This window comes from Alternaria arborescens, assembly GCF_004154835.1.
Source record: "Alternaria arborescens strain FERA 675 chromosome Unknown contig_3, whole genome shotgun sequence".
NCBI classification, from domain to species: Eukaryota; Fungi; Ascomycota; class Dothideomycetes; order Pleosporales; family Pleosporaceae; genus Alternaria; species Alternaria arborescens.
In genome coordinates, this window is record NW_021167858.1 from 1146648 (window position 1) to 1171469 (window position 24822).

General features: G+C 51.6%; 8 protein-coding genes across 8 annotated transcripts; 3 read left to right on the top strand and 5 right to left on the bottom strand.

Moving 5' to 3' along the window:
- Nucleotides 1-111: 111 nt before the first annotated feature.
- On the bottom strand, nt 112-1197 carry AA0111_g1881 (hypothetical protein; the record flags this gene model as incomplete). Its single annotated transcript, XM_028647590.1, has 1 exon — nt 112-1197. The coding sequence occupies one exon, from the start codon at nt 1195-1197 to the stop codon at nt 112-114; it is 1086 nt and encodes a 361-aa protein (XP_028510357.1).
- A 294-nt stretch (nt 1198-1491) lies between these two features.
- AA0111_g1882 (hypothetical protein) lies at nt 1492-3182 on the top strand (the record flags this gene model as incomplete). The annotated part of the gene is made up of 2 exons (XM_028647591.1): nt 1492-1978; nt 2035-3182. 2 exons carry the CDS (start codon nt 1492-1494, stop codon nt 3180-3182), a joined length of 1635 nt encoding a protein of 544 aa, XP_028510360.1.
- A 1661-nt stretch (nt 3183-4843) lies between these two features.
- On the top strand, nt 4844-6236 carry AA0111_g1883 (GTP-binding protein; the record flags this gene model as incomplete). The annotated part of the gene is made up of 4 exons (XM_028647592.1): nt 4844-5115; nt 5167-5268; nt 5319-6014; nt 6071-6236. 4 exons carry the CDS (start codon nt 4844-4846, stop codon nt 6234-6236), a joined length of 1236 nt encoding a protein of 411 aa, XP_028510359.1.
- A 672-nt stretch (nt 6237-6908) lies between these two features.
- AA0111_g1884 (hypothetical protein) lies at nt 6909-7813 on the top strand (the record flags this gene model as incomplete). The annotated part of the gene is made up of 2 exons (XM_028647593.1): nt 6909-7202; nt 7265-7813. The coding sequence occupies 2 exons, from the start codon at nt 6909-6911 to the stop codon at nt 7811-7813; spliced, it is 843 nt and encodes a 280-aa protein (XP_028510362.1).
- A 911-nt stretch (nt 7814-8724) lies between these two features.
- AA0111_g1885 (hypothetical protein) lies at nt 8725-9329 on the bottom strand (the record flags this gene model as incomplete). Its single annotated transcript, XM_028647594.1, has 4 exons — nt 8725-8750; nt 8844-9053; nt 9211-9265; nt 9327-9329. 4 exons carry the CDS (start codon nt 9327-9329, stop codon nt 8725-8727), a joined length of 294 nt encoding a protein of 97 aa, XP_028510361.1.
- A 1430-nt stretch (nt 9330-10759) lies between these two features.
- AA0111_g1886 (hypothetical protein) lies at nt 10760-13079 on the bottom strand (the record flags this gene model as incomplete). Its single annotated transcript, XM_028647595.1, has 4 exons — nt 10760-10807; nt 10863-11212; nt 11261-12095; nt 12144-13079. 4 exons carry the CDS (start codon nt 13077-13079, stop codon nt 10760-10762), a joined length of 2169 nt encoding a protein of 722 aa, XP_028510364.1.
- A 5159-nt stretch (nt 13080-18238) lies between these two features.
- On the bottom strand, nt 18239-19317 carry AA0111_g1887 (hypothetical protein; the record flags this gene model as incomplete). Its single annotated transcript, XM_028647596.1, has 2 exons — nt 18239-18908; nt 18968-19317. 2 exons carry the CDS (start codon nt 19315-19317, stop codon nt 18239-18241), a joined length of 1020 nt encoding a protein of 339 aa, XP_028510363.1.
- A 697-nt stretch (nt 19318-20014) lies between these two features.
- AA0111_g1888 (hypothetical protein) lies at nt 20015-24076 on the bottom strand (the record flags this gene model as incomplete). The annotated part of the gene is made up of 5 exons (XM_028647597.1): nt 20015-20182; nt 20232-20366; nt 20420-21997; nt 22052-23459; nt 23631-24076. 5 exons carry the CDS (start codon nt 24074-24076, stop codon nt 20015-20017), a joined length of 3735 nt encoding a protein of 1244 aa, XP_028510356.1.
- Nucleotides 24077-24822: the final 746 nt, after the last annotated feature.

A 24822-nucleotide genomic window follows, 5' to 3' on the forward strand; every position in this document is an offset into this window, starting at 1 on the left:
AGCAAAAGAAGTCATGACAGGGGAGCAGGAAAGAACACATCCCTGTAAAGCGACATGTGGGTATCATTAGAAAGCATCTACACCTCTCCAGAACATTACGAGCGCTACAGCTCAGCCTGCCGTGGGCGCAGCGGCCGCAGCCTTAATCTTCAAGTTCCTCCTCTCCTCCTCTCTCCGTGCCTCAACACCAGCCAAGAATTCCATACGACCCAGGTAAGCTTCTTTGGTCTTTCCATGTGTATCCAGTTCCTCTGCGATGCCTTCCTTGTCCACAAAACCTGTCCAATCCATGCGCGATTTGTCCACAACATTAAGCTTTTGCGCTTTCTCTGCCTTCTTCGTGATCGGGACGTCGGCTTCCGGAACGAGTTCTTGATCGGGCTGTAAGGTGGTGGATGTACGGGGCCAGGAGAGCTGATGTTCGGGTGCGAGAGCGCGGACATAGCCTGTGGGGTTAGGATCGAATCGTGAAGGGCGGCGGACAGGACGACGGAGCTTGGGTCCGGTAGATTCGGAGGCAACTTTAGGGGATTCTGCTGCAGGCGTGGTTGCAGCGGGTGCATCGAGTGTCTTCCAACCATCTTTGAGGTACTTGTCAAGTTGCGAGCGTGGTATCTGCTTCTCCTCGGTAGTATCCTGCCCAGCGAATGTGAAGATCTTCTTGATCGTCAGCTGTTCTTCTTCCTCCGCCGATACTGGAATGTTGACTACGGGTGCATGATGCTGTGGCGCGGCCGCTTCCTGCGGTTTGGTGGATTCCAGAGGCTTCAAAGGCGCTGCTGTCATCTGAGCCCATAGCGCGTCGACATCAACAGTTGCGCCCTCAGTTCTTGCAAGCGGTCTCCTCTCCTTGCCCTCGACTCTCCGTTGGGCCCGAGTTTTGATAAGTCCACCCTCCCCGCCTTCATCATCCGATATGATCAGCCCGTCTTCGTTGCTGCCTTTCTTGCCCTTCTTCTTCGCCCGCTTCTTCCGCGCAGCTTGTATTGTCACCTCATCTCCAGAGTCGAGGTCTTGATCGGCCGGTGCATTCCGCTTGCCCTTGCGCTGTGTGGGTTCTATAGTGACATGGTCTTCGTCTTCGGAGCTGGATGCCTCTTCAGCTGGGGCAGCGTCGGGGTTGAAGTCTTCATCGGACGATTCATGGTACTTGTCGTCGGCATTATCGAGGTCTTCGTCTCCATAGGTATGTGGCATGATAAAGCGGGTATCGTGTTGGAGGCTCGAGTTCGCGTCGCGCAAGCCAAAACGGAGATGCGCCAGATCGACGGCCAATACGGGAAGAGCCTAGCGTGGAACAAGGGTAAGCTCCAGAACTACGTCAGTGACGTTCATAGGTGGGCGGCGGGGAGGCAGGCGCGTTCCAGATGAAAACAAGCCAGCCATGCTTCCAGCTGGGCTGACTTGCTTCCGTCTTATACCAAATCCCTTCGTTGCTGTCGCGTAATGCGCATCTATCCCTATCTTTGATCGCATCACCCAGCCGACACCATGGCGCCAGTCGACACCGTCGCATCCGCGCGCAGCAACTCGCTCCCCATCGCCCTTTTCGGCGGCCAAGTACTCCTCGTCACGGTGCTCACAGCTCGTGTGCTTCTCACTACTCGACGCGCCGCCAAATCGCAGCCGCCGTCAACACGCACGCGTTCACAAGACTCCGCTCGCCGTCGTCATGCCGTTACCTTCTCTATCATTGCGCTCCTCTCACTGCTCTCGGTAGGAAGCTTCGCCTTCCTCTGGCGCGCCATCTCGTACGTTCGGTGGGCTGGAGAGAATAAACATGACATTCCAGGCAGCCTGTGGAGCGGCTGGTATGGCACTGGAGCGGAAGGACGCTGGTACCTGGCCGACTGGATCGCCGACATAGATCTTGTGCGCGAATTCGACAAGGTCGGAATCATGAAGCCTGAAGGATTCCTCTACACCAGCCAGTATTTTGTTGGACTGATTGCAAGCTCCATCTTCATGGGCGCCGAGGGTATGTTAGCACCGTCATTGCAGCCCCAAGTACCTCCACTGACTTCTGTTCTAAAGGTCGCAGACGCAATCTTTCCAACACGACAATCGCCTCGTTTGTGCTACTGAGTTCAATCGGGAGTTTAGGATATGCCTTGAGCTTGTTCTTCATCACAATTCTGTACACGCCTTTGACTATACACCGCGATGATACTCCACTACACGATGCGCTGTTCACCCCATATGCCTTCGTATACGACACTGGCATTGTTGCGTCGCTCATCACACTTAATCTCTTCCCCCAACTCGTTTCCGAGTTCGGCGACAAGAGCATGATGCGACTGGGTTATCTGACCATGCCTCTGGCCTTTGCTTTTGCCCCGCAACTGGTCCCTTACGCTCTGGGCCACCAGCATACGTCCAAGGCAGCGGCTCATAGATCATACGCCAAAGTCTTCCACGCGCTGTCAATAGCCTCTATTCTCGTATACTGGCGCGTATGGACCACTCTGATCTATGTCAACAGACCCGCCCAGCGCTCTCATGTTTGGGATCTCTTCTCCAACTCTATCGGCAACAGCGATTCGGCAAATACGAACAGGCTTCTCACCAGCATCAGCAACGCTGGCCAGGCTCTAAAGCATATCAGTATGCACCCAGCTATCAGTGTCACGAGCCTTGATGTTCTCTTCGCAGCCATCAGCTTGCTGACGTGGACCTTCACCCGCGATTTAGATGTGCATGCTATCTTGGAAAGTAGCATACTGTCTTTCCTTGTTCCGACTCACGAGAAACATGTTAGCTTCAAGCAAGACCTGGCCAGAGTTATGGAGCACGCAAGCGAGCCCTCGTCACCTGTAGAACCCACAACACCGAGAAAACCGGGACGTCCCGCTAAGAATTTGGCTGTCAACGGTACATCTAGTGCAACCCATTCAGGACCGACAGGTGCACCTCTGCGGCGCAGCACAAGGGGGAAAGCGCGTATCTCGGATGCGGATTCAGACGCAGGCTCGTTCGCTGGTGATCCTGATGCTACCTACCAACCATCCGAGAAGACCAAGCGAGCGGTGCAGGAAATGGAATCGGACGGCTCTGCGCCTGAGGGGGATCTAGTTCACGCTGGCGAGTCAACTGCACTAGCTCTGTTTCTTGCCTTCTTCGGCGGACTGGGTCAGTTAGCTGCGGGCACTCTAGGTGCCGAGGTGACAGGCCCGCGGGACTGAAATAGTCGACGTACTTGGTATAATCCGATCGGAAATGAGGGATGCCATTTTACTTGTTGAAATGAAGATCATATTCAGGTAGACCTACAGGCTTCTGGTGTACGGAGATGTGGAGAACGGAAATAATGGCTTTGGATCTTTGCGTTCGTATTCCCAGGTTGGATTTTAGGTGTGGGTGTATGAAGTCAGCATGTCTCACATGCACTTCGCCCAGCAACACATAGGGCCGGAGCGTCGGGTAGTTTTTGATATTGCTTTTGGTATTCTAATGATGTATGAACATAGCGAGAAGCGTCGTGCACAATACATGAGTTGATGAGCAAGTTTAGGAACACACGTATATTGATGTCTCGTTGAGATTACTCGTACATATCTATCTGCTTCATCAGATGCTAAAGGGGATGCGACGCTGGTATCAATGACGCTGGGGAGCGTTCCTGGAACGTCGTGTAACCTTGCTGCTGCGGATAGCTATCCGCGAAAACGCATCCTTGCCTGCCATGCGGTAATATCGTTAGCGTTGACTCGAGTAGGGTTGGGCTGACAGAGTTTGATTTTGCATAATACGAATGGGGCAACTACTCCAAGCCACTGACTACAAGGGCATTCACTCTTTATCGTAGTTGGGCTGGTGTTGGAAAGCTGAGAACGAGGATGTGATGGTGCCTGAAGATCTTCCTGTGTTAAGCGAACGTAGACTGCACGCGACCAACCGTCCCTTGCGATGACACTATCCGTCTTCTACGACGTTCCCAGATGCTTCAGCATCGTACTACTACAGCTATCTATTAGCAGCACTGACTTATCTCCGACCCGGCCTCGATTCGTGTTGCAGTGACGCTCTGGTGCCCGACGACTGGGCGCCCGCGGACTGTCATCCTTGCCGACCCGGCTTCTTCGGCTTCTGGTTATCAACAAAGGACATTTGCGAAGAGAGAATCAGCAGGACGGGGACCCTAGCAGAGGGTGATGCAAGTGTTCTTGGAAGAGACATAGTAATCCCGAGTGTCTGGCTGAAGTGGTGGGTTGAGTTGGGCGCCGGCTCATTAGCAAGGACAGCGGTTCTGGGGCAGTGGCAGGCTCGGGCCTAAAGACCATCACCACCGTGCGCAACGCAAAGACGCTACACTACCACTGAACAACCATGGAGGTAAGCCCAGATTCCTTCTTTTACTCCTTTGCTTTCCCCACGTGTATCGTCGTCTTCCCCTTCCGGTTAGGTTTCTTGCGAGGCCGCGGGTTGCGTTGCGACTTCCTCAGCCCTATGTACGTCTGCACCATGGCCTGAGCTCCCCTTGGTGCCTTCCGCTCAGTCTCGACTGCCTTGCGCGTATCACCGTCTGCTCTTGTAGAACGTCTCGGGGGCTCCTGATTGACCCGTCACTTCTTCGCCAGCTCCCCTTCTCATGTACCGCCCGTCCTCGTGGCCTCTCCCTGCTGGTGTTGTACCACACGTCGTCGCAGCGTGCCTGTCATCTCCCCACGAGAGTACCACGCTTCACTGCGCAGATGCCGGTCAGGTGAAGTGAAATAGGAAGGGCCGGCTTTCTGTTTTCTGTTTTGTCTCGGCGCGGCGCTTTCTTCAACCCACGATACCCAATTTTCTCTTAGTTCTGCGACTTCTGCTCTTAGCGATATACCCTGTACCACTACCCTTCACCATGGAGAGCCGTTTCATTTCAAGGCGGCCTTCAGCAACCATTGATGTTGCTCGCGATATTATTCAATATGGTGACGCAGAGGCGAGGCGAACTTCCACCAGCTCGTCCTTACTCAAACCAAGTGCTCAATTGACCATGGATCGTTTTCTGCAGGACCTACCAAACGCCGAGGAACCGCCTGTTGACTTTGCGCCGCAGTACCACACTGGCCGTGTCCCGAATAGCAAGGCCGGAGATGGCAAGCCACGATTGCTACTCATGGGGCAGAGAAGGTAACATCAGACGAGACCAGCATCCATGCATCGCTAACCACATGATCATAGGAGTGGCAAGTCTTCGATATCAAGTGTTGTCTTTCACAAGCTGCCACCAAGCGAGACGCTGTATCTTGAGACAACGTACAGGATAAAGAAAGAATCAATGCAGTATGTCCTTCATGCGGCGCGTACACTCGTGTGCTGATCAACTACACCAGCTCGTTCATGGACTTTCAAGTATGGGATCTGCCAGGTCATCTAGACTATTTTGACCCAGCTTTCGATACGGACAACATCTTCGAGGAGATCGGTGCTTTGATATGGGTTATTGACGCTCAAGATGAATACCTCGATGCGATTGCACGACTGAACATGACGATCCTTAACCTACAACAATCATACCCCAACATCAACGTTGAGGTCTTTGTGCACAAGGTTGATGGCCTATCGGACGACTTCCGTGGAGATACTTTCCGGGATATCATTCAACGAGTCCAAGACGAACTCTCGGACCACGGCTACGAGCAGGCTCCTATATCCTTCTACCAAACATCCATCTACGACCACTCCATCTTCGAAGCTTTCAGCAAGGTGATCCAAAAGCTCATCCCACAGCTTCCCACGCTCGAAGCACTGCTCAACAACCTGTGTGGTGCATGTAACATTGAGAAGGCCTACCTCTTCGACATCATGAGCAAGATCTACATTGCAACAGATACTAGTCCTACCGACATCGGCAGCTACGAGATATGTTCCGATTACATCGATGTGGTTATCGATGTCAGTGAAATCTATGGCTGGGATCGACCCGATGAGGGTGAGGATGAAAGTGAGACGGGGAACAACGATGCTGAAAGCCTGATCACGATGGAGAAAAAGAACAGCAGATACCTCTACTTGCGGGAGATCAACAAGTAAGTCGGACCGCCTTTACGGTGAGATACCGTAGTTGTATTAACGATAGACACAGATATCTCGCCTTGGTATGCATCATGGGCCAGGACAACCCAGCAGAGAAGAAGGCTATCATCGACTACAACGTCGGCGTCTTCCAAGCAGGTCTTAAGCAGGTCTTTCCAAAGAGTGACAGAGAGGCGCAAGTCGAGATACGCGACATCCACGACGGCGTGGAGTGAGTTGTTTGTGTGGTTCTGGTCGATCTGACGGAACACCATCGAGCAGTTCTTTCACCCTACTTATGGAGTCCGTAATGAACAATGTCGCAGTACCTGAGTTATGCGAATTTAACATCTGAACAAGAAAAGATGGGCAGAAAGACGAACGTTGTGTACGAATGCGGAAGGAATGGCTTGTATTGATATACCAACGATAGTTTCGTCTAGGAGATGTGATACACAGCAGCTATAGAAATACGCGTATCAATTTCATAATTTATGTTACTCAGAGTGTACGCATGTCGATCTCATTCAATAGTGAAGGTCTAGTCCGGCAGTGCTGGCGCGTGATCGTCAATGACATCAATCGGATGGCGGCCAATCATCGGAACCGAGATGCGTGGTACTTCCCGAGAGTAACGCCTCGGAACGCGAAAGCAATCTATTCTCCGCATTGCGCATCCGACGGTACCTGGCTTACGGACACGTCTCCGAACACTTGATTCTATAGCTAGTTACCTTTGATCGAGGTATCTTGCCTCGGCATTCGTGTGCAAGTACCATAATTTGAGCTGCATGAGTGCTGGATGAACAGGTAGGAGGACCTCTGCGCAACTGCGATCGATACGTGCACACGTGTGTAGAGACTGACAACACGATTCAGGTAGCAAGAGCGAGCACACGATCACCACAATGTCCTCATCCCAGCGGTACCGTCGTCCTGCGAAAGACGAGCCTACAGACACGACTACATCCTCGATACCACCAACCGCCACAGGCGCGAAAGAGAAAGCGGAGCTTAAGCAAGCTGTCAAAGAACAAGCTGTCGCAACATCAAATGGCGTATCAATGCTCGATGTATTGCGTATCCTGGGTGGCGTGCTCCTACTGAGCTGTGGTCTGAGCTACCTGAGTACAAGCGGAGAGAGTATGACATGGGGATACAACCCATGGTGGACTCGAGCTCGAGAGTGGAAGAGCCTCATGGTACGTGCCTGTTATCGTCCTCCACTAGCAAACCTCTCATAGCTAACGTGCCTATCTTGTAGCAAGGAGAAGTCATCCTAACCGACTCCGAACTTGCCCTATACAACGGCGCCGATCCCTCTAAACCAATCTACCTTGCGCTAAACGGCACAATCTACGACGTCTCCATCTCGCCTACCACGTACGGGCCAGGCGGCTCCTACCATTTCTTCGCAGGCAAAGACGCCGCGCGCGCCTTCCTGACCGGCTGTTTCGCCGAAGACAGCGTCCCTGATCTACGCGGCGTAGAGCAAATGTTCATTCCCATTGACCCAGAGGAAAAGGTCAGCCTGACACCACAAGAACGCGAGATTGAGATGGAGAAGGCGAGGAAGAGGAAGCCATTGACCAAGGGTGAGCTGAAGAATAGACATGCGCAGGAGCTCAAGAGTGCTAGGAAACAAATGGCCGCTGGTCTGGAGGGTTGGCATATGTTGTTCCGGGGTGACAAGGGCAAGCCATACCGGCGTGTGGGCCATGTCAAGAGGGAACCGGGCTGGGAGAGCAAGATGCCCAAGAGAGGACTCTGTGAACAGGCGGAGAAGGGTAGGCCGGTCAGGAAGTACGACTAAGTAGTTGCTATTTTGGTGCAATCAAATCAAGTCTGAATTTTAGGATGACTCTCTTCTTGCATGTACAGTTGCGTCTCTCCAGCACACTGCACCATATAATATTCAGATGTGTCGATTAGTGGCTGCTGCATTCTTAGCTCTCCACCCACCATCACTTGCGGATATCGTAAGGCTTTCCTTTCTATAAAGGAGCATGTTGTTCCTAAATCTTGCCTACATCGGCTGCACTCAAAGGTTACTTATTGCATTCTATATTGGTGATCGATCGCATGAGAGATAGCGTATACTTCCAAGAAGTGTTGTTGCAGTAGGCTGGACAACTTAGAAAAGAGAGCTTCATCTTATGATACCTGGCAGTAGCATCTAAAGTTTAAAACAAGTCTAAAGACATAGTTCCGATATGATGAGCAGCTTTGAAAAGACCTGACCAAACTATACTAAGCTCAGAAGACAAAAGCACATCGGCGAGCTGCTACCTCATCCATAACACTCGCTGTCAGCGACAAGCATGGCAATAGATAATGACGATCGAACGAAATGATGCTACGGTCTCCACAAGTATGCACACAAAAGCGACGAGTGTTTTTGAGGAGCATGGGCATGAGACAAATCAGTCCAGTCAATTTGTTCACGCATAGCTACAATCATAACGTCGAGGTCAAGTTCAATGGTGGTGTTTCGGAAGTCTTTTCATTCAGTACATAACCGACACCTCCAATGGACTCTAGGTACTGTACCCGAGCCCGTTCCTCTCATTTCATATCCGCTATGAAGCATGCATCCCAATATAGTATGACCCGTTCATTTCATGAAGACGCCGATGGGTAATGGAAAGAGGAATGCCATAGAGAAACTGAAAGAAGTGTCCGAGATTCGCATTTACGTTCGTTTAATTGTCGGCTACGTAAAGCTTACTCCTCGGCGCCGATAGCTCGTGCTGCAATATGTTAGTAAGAGCCTACATTTACTTCCCACTGTCTCCAATTCCGGTAGAAATTGTGGCTTTGTGGGCGTTGTTGCGGTTACATACTGTAGATGCTGAGCTTTGAGTGTCCGACAACCTTCTTGATCTGACCGTTAGCCTCGAGGTCGGCAAGCGCCTTGCGTGCGAGCGAGCCGTTGATCTTCAAGCGATCGACGAGGGTAGCGACGGTGATGAGGCGGTAGGACTGGACATCCTTCTGGAGCTTGTCGTTGGTCTGCTTGTCGAGAACGACGGCGTGCTGGGCCTTGTCCTTGACTGTACGGCTGTTAGTGGCGATTCTTCCCCGGAGCGTTGTGAGAGTGCGCGATAGTAGAGCGAGATTGCGGACGTCTATGATGATGCTTTCGAGCGTTTCCGAAGTGTTTGCGATGCGTGTAGATGTGCTGATGGTGTGCAGTGCTGTATCACGTACCCTTGCCCTTGGACCACTTCTTCTTCTGCTTCTTGCCTCCAGTTGCTGCAGGTGCCTGTATACAATCAGCTCCAGTCTCTTTCTGGTCCGGAGACCTGACTGCGCAGAAGACGTACCATTTTGTCGGTTGTGTGTGGTTGCTGAGGACTGACTGTCGAACGACGAAATTGGGGTGTTCAGCTGCGGAGACGCTGTGGCCTTGCCAAGACGCGCTAACCAGCTCCTCAAGCGAGCCTACTCTCACGTGATATGTGCTCGAGGTAAGTCCCGGCCTTGAGAGGATCTTATGACGCGCATGTTACAAGCCGTCAAATTATGTGCGCTATCTTATATAGTACGTCGTCTAACAAGGTTCAGATCAAATGTAATAGTGACCACATACAGCACCCTTCTAGCATTCTAAGTACGATAAATGTATAAATACCCGCCCCCAACACATATCAATACACTTGCACCCACATCACTAATTCCCACAGCACCCGTGAAACTTTGCCGAACACCACACGCTGCACTCGACGAGGGGCGGGATCATTCGACCGCTTTAGGTTGCGGACATGATCCCAAAACGATAGTTGCAATGAATCAAAGGATTAGCGCCTAAACCGCCAACAAGTGCAGCCATGCATATATGATCGGAATGACATGCTGGAACAGGAAAGTGTAGTATGGTGGACCGCGGCATGCTCGTGAAGCCGCATTGATAACCATCAAGGTGGTGTTGGCGGATGGAATAGATGATGTTTGTGTTGTGAACTGCTGGGGGGCTTCGGAGATTGTCGTCGACAACTACCAGAAGTGACATGAACACGGGCGGGTCTGACCATCAATGCGACGCTGCAGGGCAGGATACGAGATTCGGGGAATTGTGTGTACCAAATTTAGGACGCGGTTGGTCGATGGTAAACATGCATTAGTACAGTGCAGCGTAGATCAATACTTGTCCCACTCGGATGGCGAATGCCTTGTTAGCCAAGAGGATGTTGAGGGATCACACGGGACATGTTACTCCACGTCGACATAGAGCAGAAATACGCCGAATATTGTTTTCCAATTACAAGCTAATCGGCACAAGCCACTAACAGGGACTCTTGCGCCAGCCAAGTATGTCCAACTCTCCTTTTTGCATACTGATTCCTCTACTGTGTAGACAACGCAGAGACCACTCAACCATGACTAATACTGACACAAGGAAAGTAATGAGAGACAAAGACACCTCTGACGGTAAAGGAAAAGGACGTCAACATACGACTGAACCACGGACAAAGACAATGGAGGCAAGGAAAAAGCTGGCTTCAACTAGAAAGATCTCCCTCCGTCTTTTTTGCGATTCAATGCCAACGACTACTTCGCTTGCTGCGCCCACGCACGCAAGCAAAGCGTTCTTCCTCTACGTGAATGCAAATGCTCGCTAAGATGGAAGAACAAGTCCGTAGTAACCAGAACATGAAACAGAGCTGACAACTGGTAAATGCTGATGGCTCCAATCCGCAAGTGCAACGATGAGAGGTATTCGCCAAGACGCCATGTCCAAATGATGGATGCATAATCATTAGAAGAAATGGGTGTGTGGTTTCGAGAGCTCGTGAACTTCCATCTCCTGCTTGTGTGATTAGTTTTTGTTCACTTGACGATGCGGTTGCTGAGATACGTACCATCTTAAAGGAGTTAAGTTCCTCCTTGATCTGTTGCGCAAGCATCGGTGTAAGCCTATTACACGTTGCGATGTCGCCCCTACGATCATAATCCTGCGGTGACCAGGCGTCGTGGAATTGTATGCGTGGGCTGAAACTGATGTTTCGGAGGCCACCATGGGGTGTGGTTGGAAGACTCCTCGTGCTGCCATTGGGGATGCGTGGTGGTTTGCCGAAGTAATCATCGTTCCGGGCTTGCCCAACTTCTGTCTTGGGCGTGGCAGGAGAACTGGATCGCGATGAGCCTACGTTAGGACCCATGTCTACAGGTTTGAGAACAGGAGATCCAGAATCTGAGTTTGTGCCAGTGCCTGACGTCTCGTTAGTGACTATATTGAGCGCGAGTGTATGCAACATACGTTTCAAGATACCCTTCTTCATAGAAGAGAGAACCTCAGCACGATCGCGGTCATTTCCGACGATGCTTTTCCTAGACACAGCTTCGCCGCCCAGGACAGAGGGGTTTACAATCTCTGCAGATCGACCGGCATCGATGGAGTTGCGCTCCAGTCTGGGATAGCCAGTGCCACCTCCAGTTTGTTCGTTGGGTTTTGCGTTGACATTAACCTTTTGTCTCTCGGCTTCGACGGTGACTAAAGACACCTGACCCACGCTGGGCCTGGTAATGGGGCCATCGGCAGCGGGTACGCCGATGACAGATTTTGGCCTGAATAAACCCTTGATAGATTTAGTGCCCTTCTTCATTCCATGGCCCATCTTCCGGAGCATAACCGAGGCTGACGATGCAGCCGACTGTATAGACAGATTGTCGGTAGAGCCTATACCACCTTGACCTGAGTAGATACCAGCGCCAATACCTGCCGCCTCTTGCTTTGCGATGATGGCAGCCTGTTCAGCATCCTCATCGTTCTGGTATTTGTCTTTCCTCAACCTCGCACGCTCCGCTGAGATGCTATTCTCAGCAGAGGCCTTTCGCAGCTCAGCAGCGCTTCCAAAAGAGAAGGCCCTGCGTAGACGGGACTTCATTCCCTTGTCCTTGTCGTTGACAGCGCTCAGGTGTTGCATGGCTGTGCTAGGCAACGCGGCTGCCTTGGCAGGGCTCGCAGGCTCTGATGGAGACACGGGATGCGATAGAGGAGATGGAGCTTGCCGTCTGTTAGGCTCGGGTGCTTTGGAAGAGCTACCTCCTGCTACAGATGCATAGCTACGTTGTGTGTTTACTGCGGGGCGAGACTAAAAAGGGTGTTAGCTTGCGCGTGTCCAGCGATTCGCTGCACTTGCCTGCGATCTCGAGGAGTTGTTGGAGGAAGCACTACCCGCACTGCCCTGTCTCTCATGGCTATGACTCGAGGCGGGACGGCTTCCTGTACGATTTGAGTTGGAGGTGTTTGTGGTGTTTGCGCTCAGTGTTGTGCTTTGGCCGGTTCCAGAGCTGGCCTGCAGTGTTGCAATGTTAGAGGCAGCGGTGCTGTCTCCTTCGAGTCCGTTGAAACTGCGTCTTCTGTATCGCTTAGCGGGGTCTATACCGCCTGAGCGAATAACTTGCGTATCATCTGCACTGTTCGCTCGGTTGTGCCCGGGCCTGAACGGCGGTGGGAAGCTAACAGCACCTGTGCCTTCGTTCTGCGTGGGCTGCGATGGCCCCATGTGAGAGTTTCCTCCAGATGTAGAGCGCTGTGTCGGAGTAGTGGCACCCGTGGGGATGCTGTTGGACGAGTCTGTCCGTCCAGCGCCGCGTCGATATCGCCCTGGAGAGGGCTTCACAGGCGATGATTCGCCTATCGAAAGCGAAAGATCGGGTATGGAGGTGGATAGTGTGATGGTTGGCGCAACGGTGTCGTAGGGTTTCCTGACTTCACGTTCATCTCTGGCACCTGCAGGTGGTCCAGCCGACGAGCGGTTGGATGAGCCCGATGTGGAGACTGTGGAGTCGGAGGATGACGAGGGATGAGAGGGGTGGCCGAGTCGGGCCTGGCTGGCGTGGCTGGGAGGTTGCTGCTGGGCCTGAGGGGTTGGTGCAGAGACGGGCTTGTTCTCCTGGCGCAGCTGAGGCGTACTGTTGAAGGCATACGGGGCTATGGGTGCGGCCGTCCCTCTGTATCCTGTGCCTCCCGAATTTCCATTTTGTTGGTTGCGCGGCATCTGCGAGGCCCGCTGTTGTTGCTGGTTGGGGTGGTTGGGCGTGTTTTTGTAGGCATCGGACGGGGAGTATGGCATTGTAATCGGTCCTGTCGTCTGGATGACTGATGTAAGTACCTGAGCCATCGGAGGCCTGCGAGGTAGCGCTATCAGGAGCTCGACGGGGAGTGGGCGAGGGCTCGTCGGCGGCGGTAGCGGCAGCGGCGACTGAGGTAGGCAAGTAAAGATCTGTGGAGCGTCACAGGATTAGCAGGGTGACTCTACGGGGGCGGGTGTGGATGCGGGTCATGGAGCGATGGGCACTGTGAGCAGAGTCGCGGACGGAAGGCGGGAGACGAGGGTGTGGCCTCTTGGGGTGCGGCATTGGGGAGGCTCGAGACTTGTCGCCGGGCTCATGTCGTGGTGACGGGCATCTAGGGGATATGTACCTGCTATGAAACAAAACAGAGAAGGTATTAAAACAGAGAATAGAATGTAACGTCGTCAAGCGCTGGGAAGGCTGTCGTGAATCGACGGAGATGGCAGCGTGTACCAAGCCTCCCGAGCAGTTGTTCAAGCCTGCATTGGTCGGTCTGCGTGAGTCGGTCTTCTGCTGCTAAGAACGACGTGCGATTCAACAAGCAAGCAGAAAAGGAAATAATAGAGGGAGAGTAAGTTTGGCCGTCGCGGTGAAGAGTTGAGGTTGTCAGGCAAAGGGGCCGCACTAGCCTCTGGAGCACGCACGGACGGGCGCGGCTAGGTCTAGGAGATTCAATAACTTCCTCACGCCAGACAACGAGCACGTTGCACGTTGCCCTGCCTCGCCACGGTGCAGCAGCGTCTTTATGCCATGACCGTCTGTCTGCGCCCGCCCAGCGTGTCGCAGGTCTGCAGCGCCTTCGTGGCCGCTGCCTTCCATCTTCACTCAGGGCCACTTCCCTGGCGCGGCTTATCTGTCCATCGTATTCACGCAAATCTTGGTAGCCGATGGCCCGTTGAGCTTCATCCGCCCCCGACCAGCGACGTTGTGAACAGAACATGTCAACACGACCCTCGCCAGCTTCACTTTGACCCTGGCCGCTCCCCCAGTCATATATAGTGCTCGGGCGTAGCCGATATAGGGAACAATATCGCGGCGGCCAATTTGCACCTCTAACCACATGCTGATCCTGCGACATTCCCACCCTGCCTCTCGGAAGCTTCTCGCTGCATGGCAACGGGTCACTGCAGAAGTTGATGCCAACATCACGGCTGCCTGGGCCAATTCCGAGCCGGCAAAGGGTCTGGCAGGCGCGCATCATGATGCGCATTCTAGCGCCCACGAAACAACCACGGCCGACCTATGATAACTGCGTGCAACTTGTCCTGTCGTGGGTTGTGTGCTTCGACGCGTTGCGTTTAGGCCGAGCAGATACGACGCGATCTGGTAAACACTTACGAATTCGCACCTGCGAGGGGAGCTCCACGGCCAATCCGCTTGCGCGACCCGGGCGCGACCCACACAGCGCACCTGCGGCTCAGCCGTTTGCAGCAGTTGGTGAGTAGCGGTGGGCACATCAGTTAGTTGGCCGGCTGCGATAACGATGCTCCATGGCCCAACTCTCGCCGTCTCGATGCTTCACCGACATGTCTGTACCCCGCTCCTCTGCGCGCCAGTCTCCCGTCCCTTTGCTATTTGGCGGGACGACTATGCCAGGTCCTCTAGGCCAGGCGTTGCTGCTTGCACATGCATGGCACCATTTCAGAGGGTCCGCGGCACTACGTCGGGCCTTCCGCGAGACTCGTGCAGGATCGCATCCCGTGATGAAATTCGCGGATTGCGATGTTCCCAAGGCGTGGGGAACGGGACGAGGATGCTCGGCTCAGCGAAATGAGAACTGTTTGATGTGCATTGGAGAGGCACAACATCATTTCCTGTAATTGCGCAATTGCAGTCCTGCCCATTGCCATTGTCCTCGTGTCTGTGCACACAAAGCAGTCGTGCGCGTCTTCGTATCTTCTGGCGTTGGAGGGCGGGTTGGCTGTCGGTGTTGCACCATATTCTTAACGTCCCGCTTTTCTCGCCAGGATGACGCGATCGTCAGAGAGACACGATCAGTGCAACTTCTATTTTGGGCATGGTGACCAATCAACGACTCGTGTGGAGAAATCGACGAAAATCTCCTGCTTCTTCGGGAACCGTCCATCACCACCACCATGCGTCCTCGCCATCACGTCCTTGTGTGCATTATTTCTCCTCGCGTCCCTCGGCAGTGAACCCCGAGAGCACCGTTTGCTACTGATGCCTGCCGCTAAACTCTAGCACAACGCATTTAGAATTGACTTCGCGCATATTGAAGCTAGCTCTCCGAGCTGGCGGGATTGCGGACGTAATCGCAAGGAACCGTCCCTCTGGATCACATTTTCATCGGCTCTGTACTGAGACGCGACTCCGGCATTGAGACGAAATGTTCTCTACATTACCTGACTCTCTTTCCAACAATAACAAGACTTGGTTGACTGATTGGCCGGTTGGTGGGTTGTCCAGAAGCTCTCAGCTCCCGGATTGCTCCACTGCATATCTGGGGTATTGTAAGATTCAACATCTCCACGCAGTCCAGATCTTTCCATGGCTGTGATGCAATCCAAAGTTGGTCTTTGTCCATCCGCGGCAACCACGAACATATAATCGTGTCTCGTCACACGCGACCCCAGTTTGCTTCTCTTGCCTCCACGCGTCCATCTACCTGAAGCATTCCCAACGATTCTTCGGGGAGAAAATTCTAGCAACCCACCAATCATGTATTTTGTCAGCCTACCCGTCTGGCACCCCACAAAAGCCCAATTGCTGTCTAGACCGGCCAAGCCCGCGCGACGAAGCTTTTGTGGCTACTCTGATCAACGTCACACAAGATAGAGCTCTGTACTAATGACGCAGCCTGCGACTCTACAACCGCTATAGCCAATCGGGGCGTGTCTGGGCTCAGTGTTTGTGGCTTGGATCTCTCCTCTAATCGTCGATTGCCGTCGGCCGCTGTCTGCGGCATCTCGAAGGTTCATGCAACTGAGCGCCACGGATCTGGAACTTCTGTCCTGCTGCAGTCAACCGTGTGCCTGCCTGCGCACAAGCGTTCAGTCTCATTGTTGCACAAGACGAGCATGTCGGCGTGTTCCATCACTCACAACGCACGAAGAACTTGACGGACTCCTTGGCTAGGAGATGGTACTTGCCTACTTTGTGTCAACTTACTGGGTAAGAAGAGAAGGCGGTATATAGCGCTGACACTTGCGAGGCTAGACCTCTCGAAGTGACCATTACGATCGGACTGTCATTCGCGTTATCGTTCTCGTCAACTCCATGCATCGAACTAGCTTTTGAGTGAGTAAGCTGGTGCAAGTCCTAGTGGTGACCAGAAGATTGCTTTTCAGTCGTGACTACTTCTTGGGCAGTCGAGTCAAGGCAGGTACAGCTCTGGCGAAGCTCAAAACGCAAAGAAGTCTGGTCAATCATAAAGATCGTCGGACTGTTGCGTCAAACCTTACCGTTGTTGATCTTGCTGGTATGACATCACGGAGCGACACGTCAGCCTTGTACCGTTGAGGAGCCAGCGAGCATCGACCGTTGAATCGTATATCCACACTTTGCTCACCGTGGTTTCAGATCCAAGGTTATCTGATCGACAAGAACGGGTATCACAATCTCCCGAACCTTAATCTCACTCAGAATGACGCAGGTTTGTTTATGTGCGTCAGATTGCCTGTCTGAATTGTCTTAATAGAGGGCAACCTGGTCGCTGGGACGGGTGTATATGTGTGAAACATGAAGGCCGATTGCCGTCGGTCTCGCGATCAATTTCCTTGCCGTACATCATCCCCCGTTCAGCCACCGGGAGCAGAAGGAGATCGTCAAAAGCCTACTTGGCATCGCGGACAGCCGCTCGTCAGATGTATACTCAATTACCGTGACTCGTACTCTGCCTCAAACGCGAGAGAGGAGGCGTTGGTGATGGGTGTGGAGATTGCAAAAAGAACAGCAGTTACGGCGACAACAAATCAGAGCATCAAACACGTCTGAGATGTATCTCCGTGTCCCGGGAAGCGGCAAAAGCGTAGAAAAAGGCAAAAAGAAAGCAAGCGAAGCCCATGGGGATCGACTATATCATGTTAGTACGGATGCTCGAACTATCGGCCTAATGGAGAAACTTACACCCACAACCTTTGGTGTTTATGTTTTCAACCGAAAACCAACGCGCTACCATTGCGCCAAGGCTCCTCTTTAGGAAGTATAGAAGACTGAGGCGAAATGTTCTGTATATATTGTCGGTTCACAAAATCGCATTCGACACGGTGCCAGCTTGGGAGCCGACCACTAGGCGCAAAACTGGAGAACAAAAAAGTCGAAACATAGTGACGAGCGCCTGCAGCATACCCCGCTGTTAGAAGTTTTTGGCGCGTCGTCAAACAGCGATTGGCGTTGACTGAGCCCCACCGACACGTGACGTCCGCGGGTGTTTACAAAAAGACAAATTTCTCAATCAACACCACCACTACGACAATCGCGACACTCACGACGGCCTGTGCAACAGCAAAAATGCATCGGCCGGGAATCGAACCCGGGGCTAGCCGAAACTGTCCTGTGATGGATGGCAACGGCTAATTTTACCACTAAACCACCGATGCTGATGTTGGAGATCTAAACAACTAGGAGTGGTTGTTTGATGGAAATCTGGCCGGCTGGAGTCTTTATATTCTTATTGCATTGTAGAGACCAGACGTCCGTGAGCAAAACCTGGACTGTTCAAAGCAGAGTGGGGAGTTGTTCAGGGGTGGTGAAGGGTTTGACTGGGCTGTGGGTCTGGAACACTACTGATATGTAGTACTAAGCTACCCCTCTCTAAGCGACAACTTTGCTGAATACATCGAGGCTCTCGAAGTGGCGCGATGGTTCGTCGTGTTCAAGCCCACATGTTGTTTTTAATACAACTTAGTAATGTCGAGCATGTCGGTATGGTGTCTTCTGCAACGCACTTGAGTCTGCGTCTATTGCTACAAGAGGTCTTTTACTCTGTCACCAAACTGAGTTTACTATACGACCTCTTCTCTATTACGAAGCCATGCTAAGATTTCCGTCGACAGTATCGGCTACATTCGCTTTGGAACATCAAGAGAGATGCAGGATAGGTACTCCTCCAGAGCATACGCTCAATAACAGGCTCAGTTGATGACGTTCTTAACACCATCCAGAGTCCCCTGTCACATGCACTTTTCTTATGACAAGCTCACTCATCCTTCGAGAAGAAGCCGACATCCCCACTTTCCTTGCCCATCTCCACAAGCTTCTCTCTCATCTTCTTCGCTCTTGCGGCCATCTCAGGTTCAAAATCGTCAAAGTTGTATTCCTTCGCCCAGTCACCAACACCGTGCTGTAGCACGTTTCTCGCTCGTTCGCTCCCAGCCAGCGTTGTCCCGATACTGCCATGCAGCGTCATCCTCTCTTTCGTGCTGTCGTATACGCCGCGATGGAGAATGTTGTTATTGTAGAATGCAACTTCCCCCGCTTTCAGATGCACAGTAAGCTGGTCGGGCATATGTGCTTCGTACGGATCCGCGTTCCTCTCTGTGTCAGTGCGTGCACGTTTGTGCGAGCCAGGCACAAGGACCAGACTGCTGTCATCATACAGTGCAAGGTTCCACTGTGCGTGATGTCCTGGCTTTTGCAGTCGTTCCAGCTCTTCTTCTGATGTTGCTGTCGCTGCGATGTCGTCTCTATGCCACCGCAGACTGAAATCTTTATCCGGCCGGACGAGCATGTTGTACAGCTCCATGGTCAGGTCGTCTTCTCCACAACCAATTAGTGCTCCGACGTATTTCAGCAGCTCGCTGTCGAAATACGACTTTGCGAACGTAAGATGATCTGAATTCGATGGGTGGAGTAGATGCTGGACGCCCCTAAGTGCGACATACAAAGTCAATGTATGTCTCAAATACAGTTAGGATGGGATACTTACCAGATCCCACTTGAAGGGTCCTGCGGCCATGGTGGAAACTGCTTCGGTAGCGTACGTATATACGGCCACTTTCCAGATCGTGCTGCTTCTGTCATGCGTGAGGCAGCGGCGCGAAGGGCGTCAAGATCAAAAGACGGAAATAGCGAGGCAGATAGAACGACGAAGCCATCGCGATCGAGAGCTTCGCGAGCTGCTTTGTAAGGATCTGTACTTGACGAGGTGATGTTTGGTGAGTCTGAAGACCCATTTGTCGCCGGTTTAGCAGCTGGTTGCGCTATCGGCAGCTGTATTCTAGCCTTTGCGCTTCCTTTCGGGCCGCCCTTGTCAGGTTGATGTTCGAACTTCCGCATCTTCCTTGCACTAAATTTGGGATTTTCAAGAACACTTGTAAGGTTGCAGGGTTGTTGTACGTTTGACGGCATAGTTCGGGATCGCTATCTACCAAGGCAGGTACGTATGCTACCCCGCAAATGCTGTCAGCCCCACGGTGATACTCATCCATTAACACGAAGGCAAATCGACATCCACCTCCAACCCAACTTGATTCTACAAAGGCTTCATTGAATCATCGCCATAAGCAAACGAGTATCAGGTGATGCAGTTGTGAGAGCTGCTAGACAATTCAGGTGAATGCATAGCTTAACGATCCCTAAACGTAAAGTGCCGGCCAAGTCGTCCCTGGTGAGCTCGTCTGTTGCTTCACGTAGCATGTGGCTGAAGTTTATACTCCTTGTTGTGCTTAACCTGTTCGCTAGGCCATAAAATCGTTTAGTACTTTGGCATCTCCGGTAGGTTCAAGGTGTTGCAGAACCAAGTCAGTTTGTGAAACATCTCCCAAGGGCCAAGCCGTGCGCACGAGATTGTTCCTCGGAAGAAATGTCTGTGTTTGAACGCAAATAATGCTGATATGATGACCATGTCGCTATCTAATCATCCCGACACTTTGCAGCACTAATCGTGCTCCTGTGGCTCTTCATAGTACACAGTAACTGGTGAGGATAGGTCACAAGAGTACTTTCGGCACCATCCTAGCTCGAAGTACTAAGCCTATATTCCCCTCGAGAGAGCCTTTCTTATACCACTTGTCTTGGACTTTGGAACCGTTCTCAAGGCAGCCTCAGCTACGTAGTCGAAGAGCTCTGAGAGACCTTGCTTCTTGATGGCCGATGTTTCAAAGTACGCTAGGGCTTGTATTTTTATTGCAAGCCGGTCAGCCTGCATCCAGGGTTAGTATGCGACGTACATCCTACCGATCCAGACTTACAGCATATGGAGATATCGGTATGAAGTGCTGACGGCGTAGGCTGTCGAGCTTCGCGTTGTCATTCCGGAGATCTTTCTTGCACCCAACGAGTATCTTGGGTAGATCGCGGAGGTATTCGTTCGCTTCAACGCTCCACTAGTATCGTCAGTCCCAATTTACTCATACTTTTGGCGCTTATCTGAACATACCATATAGTCAATGTTTTCAAACGAATCTGGATCACTGATGTCGAAGCAAATCAATACTATGTGCGCATCCTCGTATGAAAGGCGGCGCATCATCTCGTAACCCTCTCTACCGGTGTTATCCCAGATGACAAGCTCGATTTGACGATCCCTAATCTTTGTCGATCTGATGAAGTGGTTCATCACAGGTGTGTCTTCTTCTGGAACATCCCCTTGACTCCATGCACTTGCGAGGAATGTTTTACCACATAATGTATCTCCTAGTAGTATCACCTTCCGTCGTGTTATTGCACCTTTTGGTGCGTTCAAGTTCAGGAAATTCAACGGTGTCTGGTGGCGATCATATGGTAGACGCGCAAAATCGTTGGTCGAGCTGGGAGAATAATCGTTTCTGTTGGCAAAACATGAGCGACACCGACCTTCACTCATGTACTGAAGAAGGTCTGATTTGCATTCATTACACGCCCATGTGCCTTCCGGTGCGGTAGAGTTGCCCAAGGAGGAAGGCTGAACTGCCGAAGGAGACACTGTTGTAATCGTCTCCTGCCCGACGTATTGGAACTGTGAGGATTGAGATGGAAAAGTGGTCGCGTCGATGTTACTGATGAGACGGGTTGAGGTATCGTCTCTAGATAAGTCTGAAGAAGAACTGACATTCATGGGGTTCGAGACACTTCTCCTCGAGGTATGCAGTGTACATGCACCGTCTCTGTGTCTACGTTGCGAAGGAAAGGGGAGTTCAGATAGATCCTTATCGCAATATAAACATACCTCTGCAGAAGTCGAGAGATGAGTATCACCAGGAGTCCATTGGGGTTCCTTATCGTTTGATGGAATCGTCGAGACGCTTGCGACAGCGCTGTGATGTGCTCTCGTGCCTCTTAATGCGGCGTACGACCTTGTTAGAAACTTCTCGACAAACCCTTGTCCTGCCACTTGGTTGGAAGATATTTTGGAATCAGATGCATTGTGCTGCACCTTCGACGGATTTATTGACTCCTCGGAGGTAGGTGTCGCCGCCTCGCCATTACCAGTAGGAAGTTCGTCTGTTTCTGCTGATATGGTAATATGAGGTATGTTCGTATCTGTAACCGGGGAATAGAATGATGCATCCGTTTCCTCTCCCCATCCCATAAGTATTTCAATGTCGTGGTCATTTTGCGGGATAAAAACTTCTTTGTCAGAGCCAGGATCGCGTCGCGTCATTTTGTCCAGCGTAAGTACTTCGTCGGCGTGAGAGATATACATCTCACACACTTTAGCGGCAGCAGCGTCTTTTGCCTTTTGTTCGGTCTCGTGGCCCGAAACCGTACAGCCGTGCGTATCATTGATCTTGATCATGCAGTAATAACCCTCAACATGCCATTCAGAGAAGTAGTAAGGATCTCGGCCGTGGAACAGATTACACCATGCTTTTAGGAACTCAGCATCCTTTCTTGAGTTCCTCGACTCTTTCTCTGTCACTTCGTTTGCTGCAGCTCGGTATAGCATACAAATGAACTCAGCAGCTGCGATTTGAGCCCCGTAACCCTCAAGATGTGAAATATCTCCAAAGTCCACTGGGGTCAGCATAGTTGGTAACTGCGGAACGACACTTAGCCCGCATATATCAGACGGCTTGTGCAACATACATACTTGCTCTTGTGACGCCAAAGTCATAGCGTGCTGTTCCGACGATGTAACACTGTGACTAGACAGGGATTTCGTCTCGTAATCCAGACGAACGCTTAGATCCTCCGTAGGTGAGTAAGGTCTGGAGATACACGAGGGCTGTTGTTCTGATGTAATCTTGTCTCTTTCGGTAACAGGCTCTGGGTCCTCTTGCAGCACGGTCTGATCCTGAACTTGGAGTTCACCAGGTGAAAGCACACTCGAATCCTCTGTGTCTATCAGTGGCACCCCATTACTCTCCAAGACATGCACATGATCCAGCGTCTCCTTCACTTGCTCTGAAACTTCGAAATCTGCTTGAGCGACATCCTCTAAGACCGGGTCGGAAGCTGACTGAAACTTTGGGCTAACGTGCGACAGCGATATAACCTCGGGCGATGGAGCTGATCGCTTGGTCTTCCTCTCGTGGCTTGCCAACAAAGCTGTGTAAGCCTCTTCCTCATCCACTTTTCCCTCAGTGCTACAGATTCGAATCAAAAAGTCCAAGCATTCTTCGTAACCACTACCTCCCTGTTTTCCCAGTTTCCTGAATCCTCCCAGTGATCGCCGTGCCTGGAGGTGCGCCTCGACGTATTCGCCGTTCTTCACCATGAGCTCGGCTAGCCTCAGAGTATCTCGTAGATAGAGCTCATCTTTCTTGCCTAATTGGCGTTCAGTGATGAGTAGCTTATCTTTCATGATTGCTTTCGCTTTGCTCCACGCTTCCAGAAGACAGTAGCAATCGAAGAGACATTCGAGTAAGTCGGTTTTCGACACCCCGCATGCTGCTGCACTTCTTGCTGAGGTCAGAGATGTGTAGCTAGTGTTCGACGACAGCCTCGTGAGGCAGTTTCGAAAATAGCGAACCGCACTTTCTAGATCACCAATGTCCTTCCTTTTTCTACCCTCGTTGAAAAGAGACCTGATCAGGTCATTCTCTATATCTGAGTCGCTATCTGACTGATACTCTGTTTGCGCATCTCCTGTGCTAGCTTCTGATGGAGCGGGTAGAGGTGCCTCCACATCTTCGAATTCATACACGGTGTTTGAGGCGAACCAACGTAACATGGGTTCATTCGCATCTTTGACAAAGACGTCCCCGAAATCAGAGCCATGTTTGACGGAAATCTTGTCACTTGTTTCTGCGTTGAGCGTTGTCGATGCAGTTGAGACGACATCAGCGGCTGAGCGAACGCACTCCCGCAAGTTGTTCATATACATAAGCTCGTAGTTGTCTGGGTCATTTTGGTCTGTAACTGTATGCTGAAGCTTTTCGATCTTTGTATTGAGAAGAGCACCAAACGTACGAAATTCATCGTACAGTTTATCCAGTGTTGGAACAACCTTGTCTGGTATCATCTCGGTCGATCTTTGGAAAGTCACTTGATTCCAGCTGAGTTTTGTGTCAGTATGAGAGCCACAAAACGAACATTATGCATTAGGGGGTATACTGGTTTGCACTACGTGCTCCAACACAAGTGGAATAAGCAGTGATAGCAGCCACGTGATGGCATGGAGGAGGCTGAGAGCGGGGTAACAAACGTCCTCAGGAGAACTCACTTACAGAATAATTGTACTGAGCGATAGTTGAATCGTTGTGTGAGATGTTTGAATCTGTTCTCGATATCGAGAAATCTGCTCAGAGGCACTCTTTAGCCTAAGCTGCTTTCGTGGTGCATCCAATATCGATGACTTTTTGTTGACCCCGTCTAAGGTGGTATGTAACTTTTGTAAAGCGTCCGCACCGTCTTCTAGCGAGCGCGCGAGATTCTTCCAGTGACTACCCACATGGCCGGTCGCTTGTAGAGTTTCTTTGTTGTTGTTTTCCTCGATTGTCTCTTTCATGGATTCCAGTACGCGTTGGAACCCGTTCACATCGTCGAGAAGGCCCGTAAGCGTCGCATCCACGACCACAACCTCATCGCGAAACTGTTTGATCAGCACCGTCACTTGAACAGAGACGTGTAGAAGCGTGATAATACTAGCAGTAATGGATAATGGATCCGCCATGCCGCATCATTGTCTGACGCGCGGCTTGACGCGAAAGATGTCAGGAGCATGAGATCAGTCCAGATGTATAAGGCACCAGTTTGCTCTGGTTGGGGTCGGTCGCACCCAGAGATGCGCGTGAGAACTCAGCCTCACATCTCGGAAGCCATATTGGCCCCCAACAGGCTGTGCAGCCGTCATAAGTGGTTGGCAACATTCTTGAGGGGCTGATAACGCATTGAGACGTAGGGGTGACGAGTCCTTTTGCAAAACCGTTATCGGATGCTAAACGTGAAGTTATGAAGCGATTGCGAGAGGTTCGAAATGTTGGAGTAGGAGCAATGCCGAAAAGACACGGCAGGGGTTGGATGCCTCAACGATGACTAAGCAGCGCCGTACCTAGTCTTGGACGTTATGAAGGCTGGCTTCCATCTGCCCATCGCTGCGTCATGTCCCCCTGTGAACGTAGACTTCCGATGACCAAGTAGATTGAAATACTCAGTCTGCCGATATGACCTAGAGTGGTACACAAAAGGTTGAAGACGATGTATGTCATGGATGGGCATCGCTCTTTCTAATGCAGCAATCAGCACATGCTCAAGTGTCCACGGATACGCAGACCATTCCAATCAGCTAATAGTCAGGATTGTGCTTGTGGTTTGTAAAACAAGATATGTTCATTCTTGTTGAGCAGATATGAAAAACAGCCCCAATTTATCTTCTGAAGCTCGATTCTGTACGCGACAGACTTGCAGAACAATGTGCGC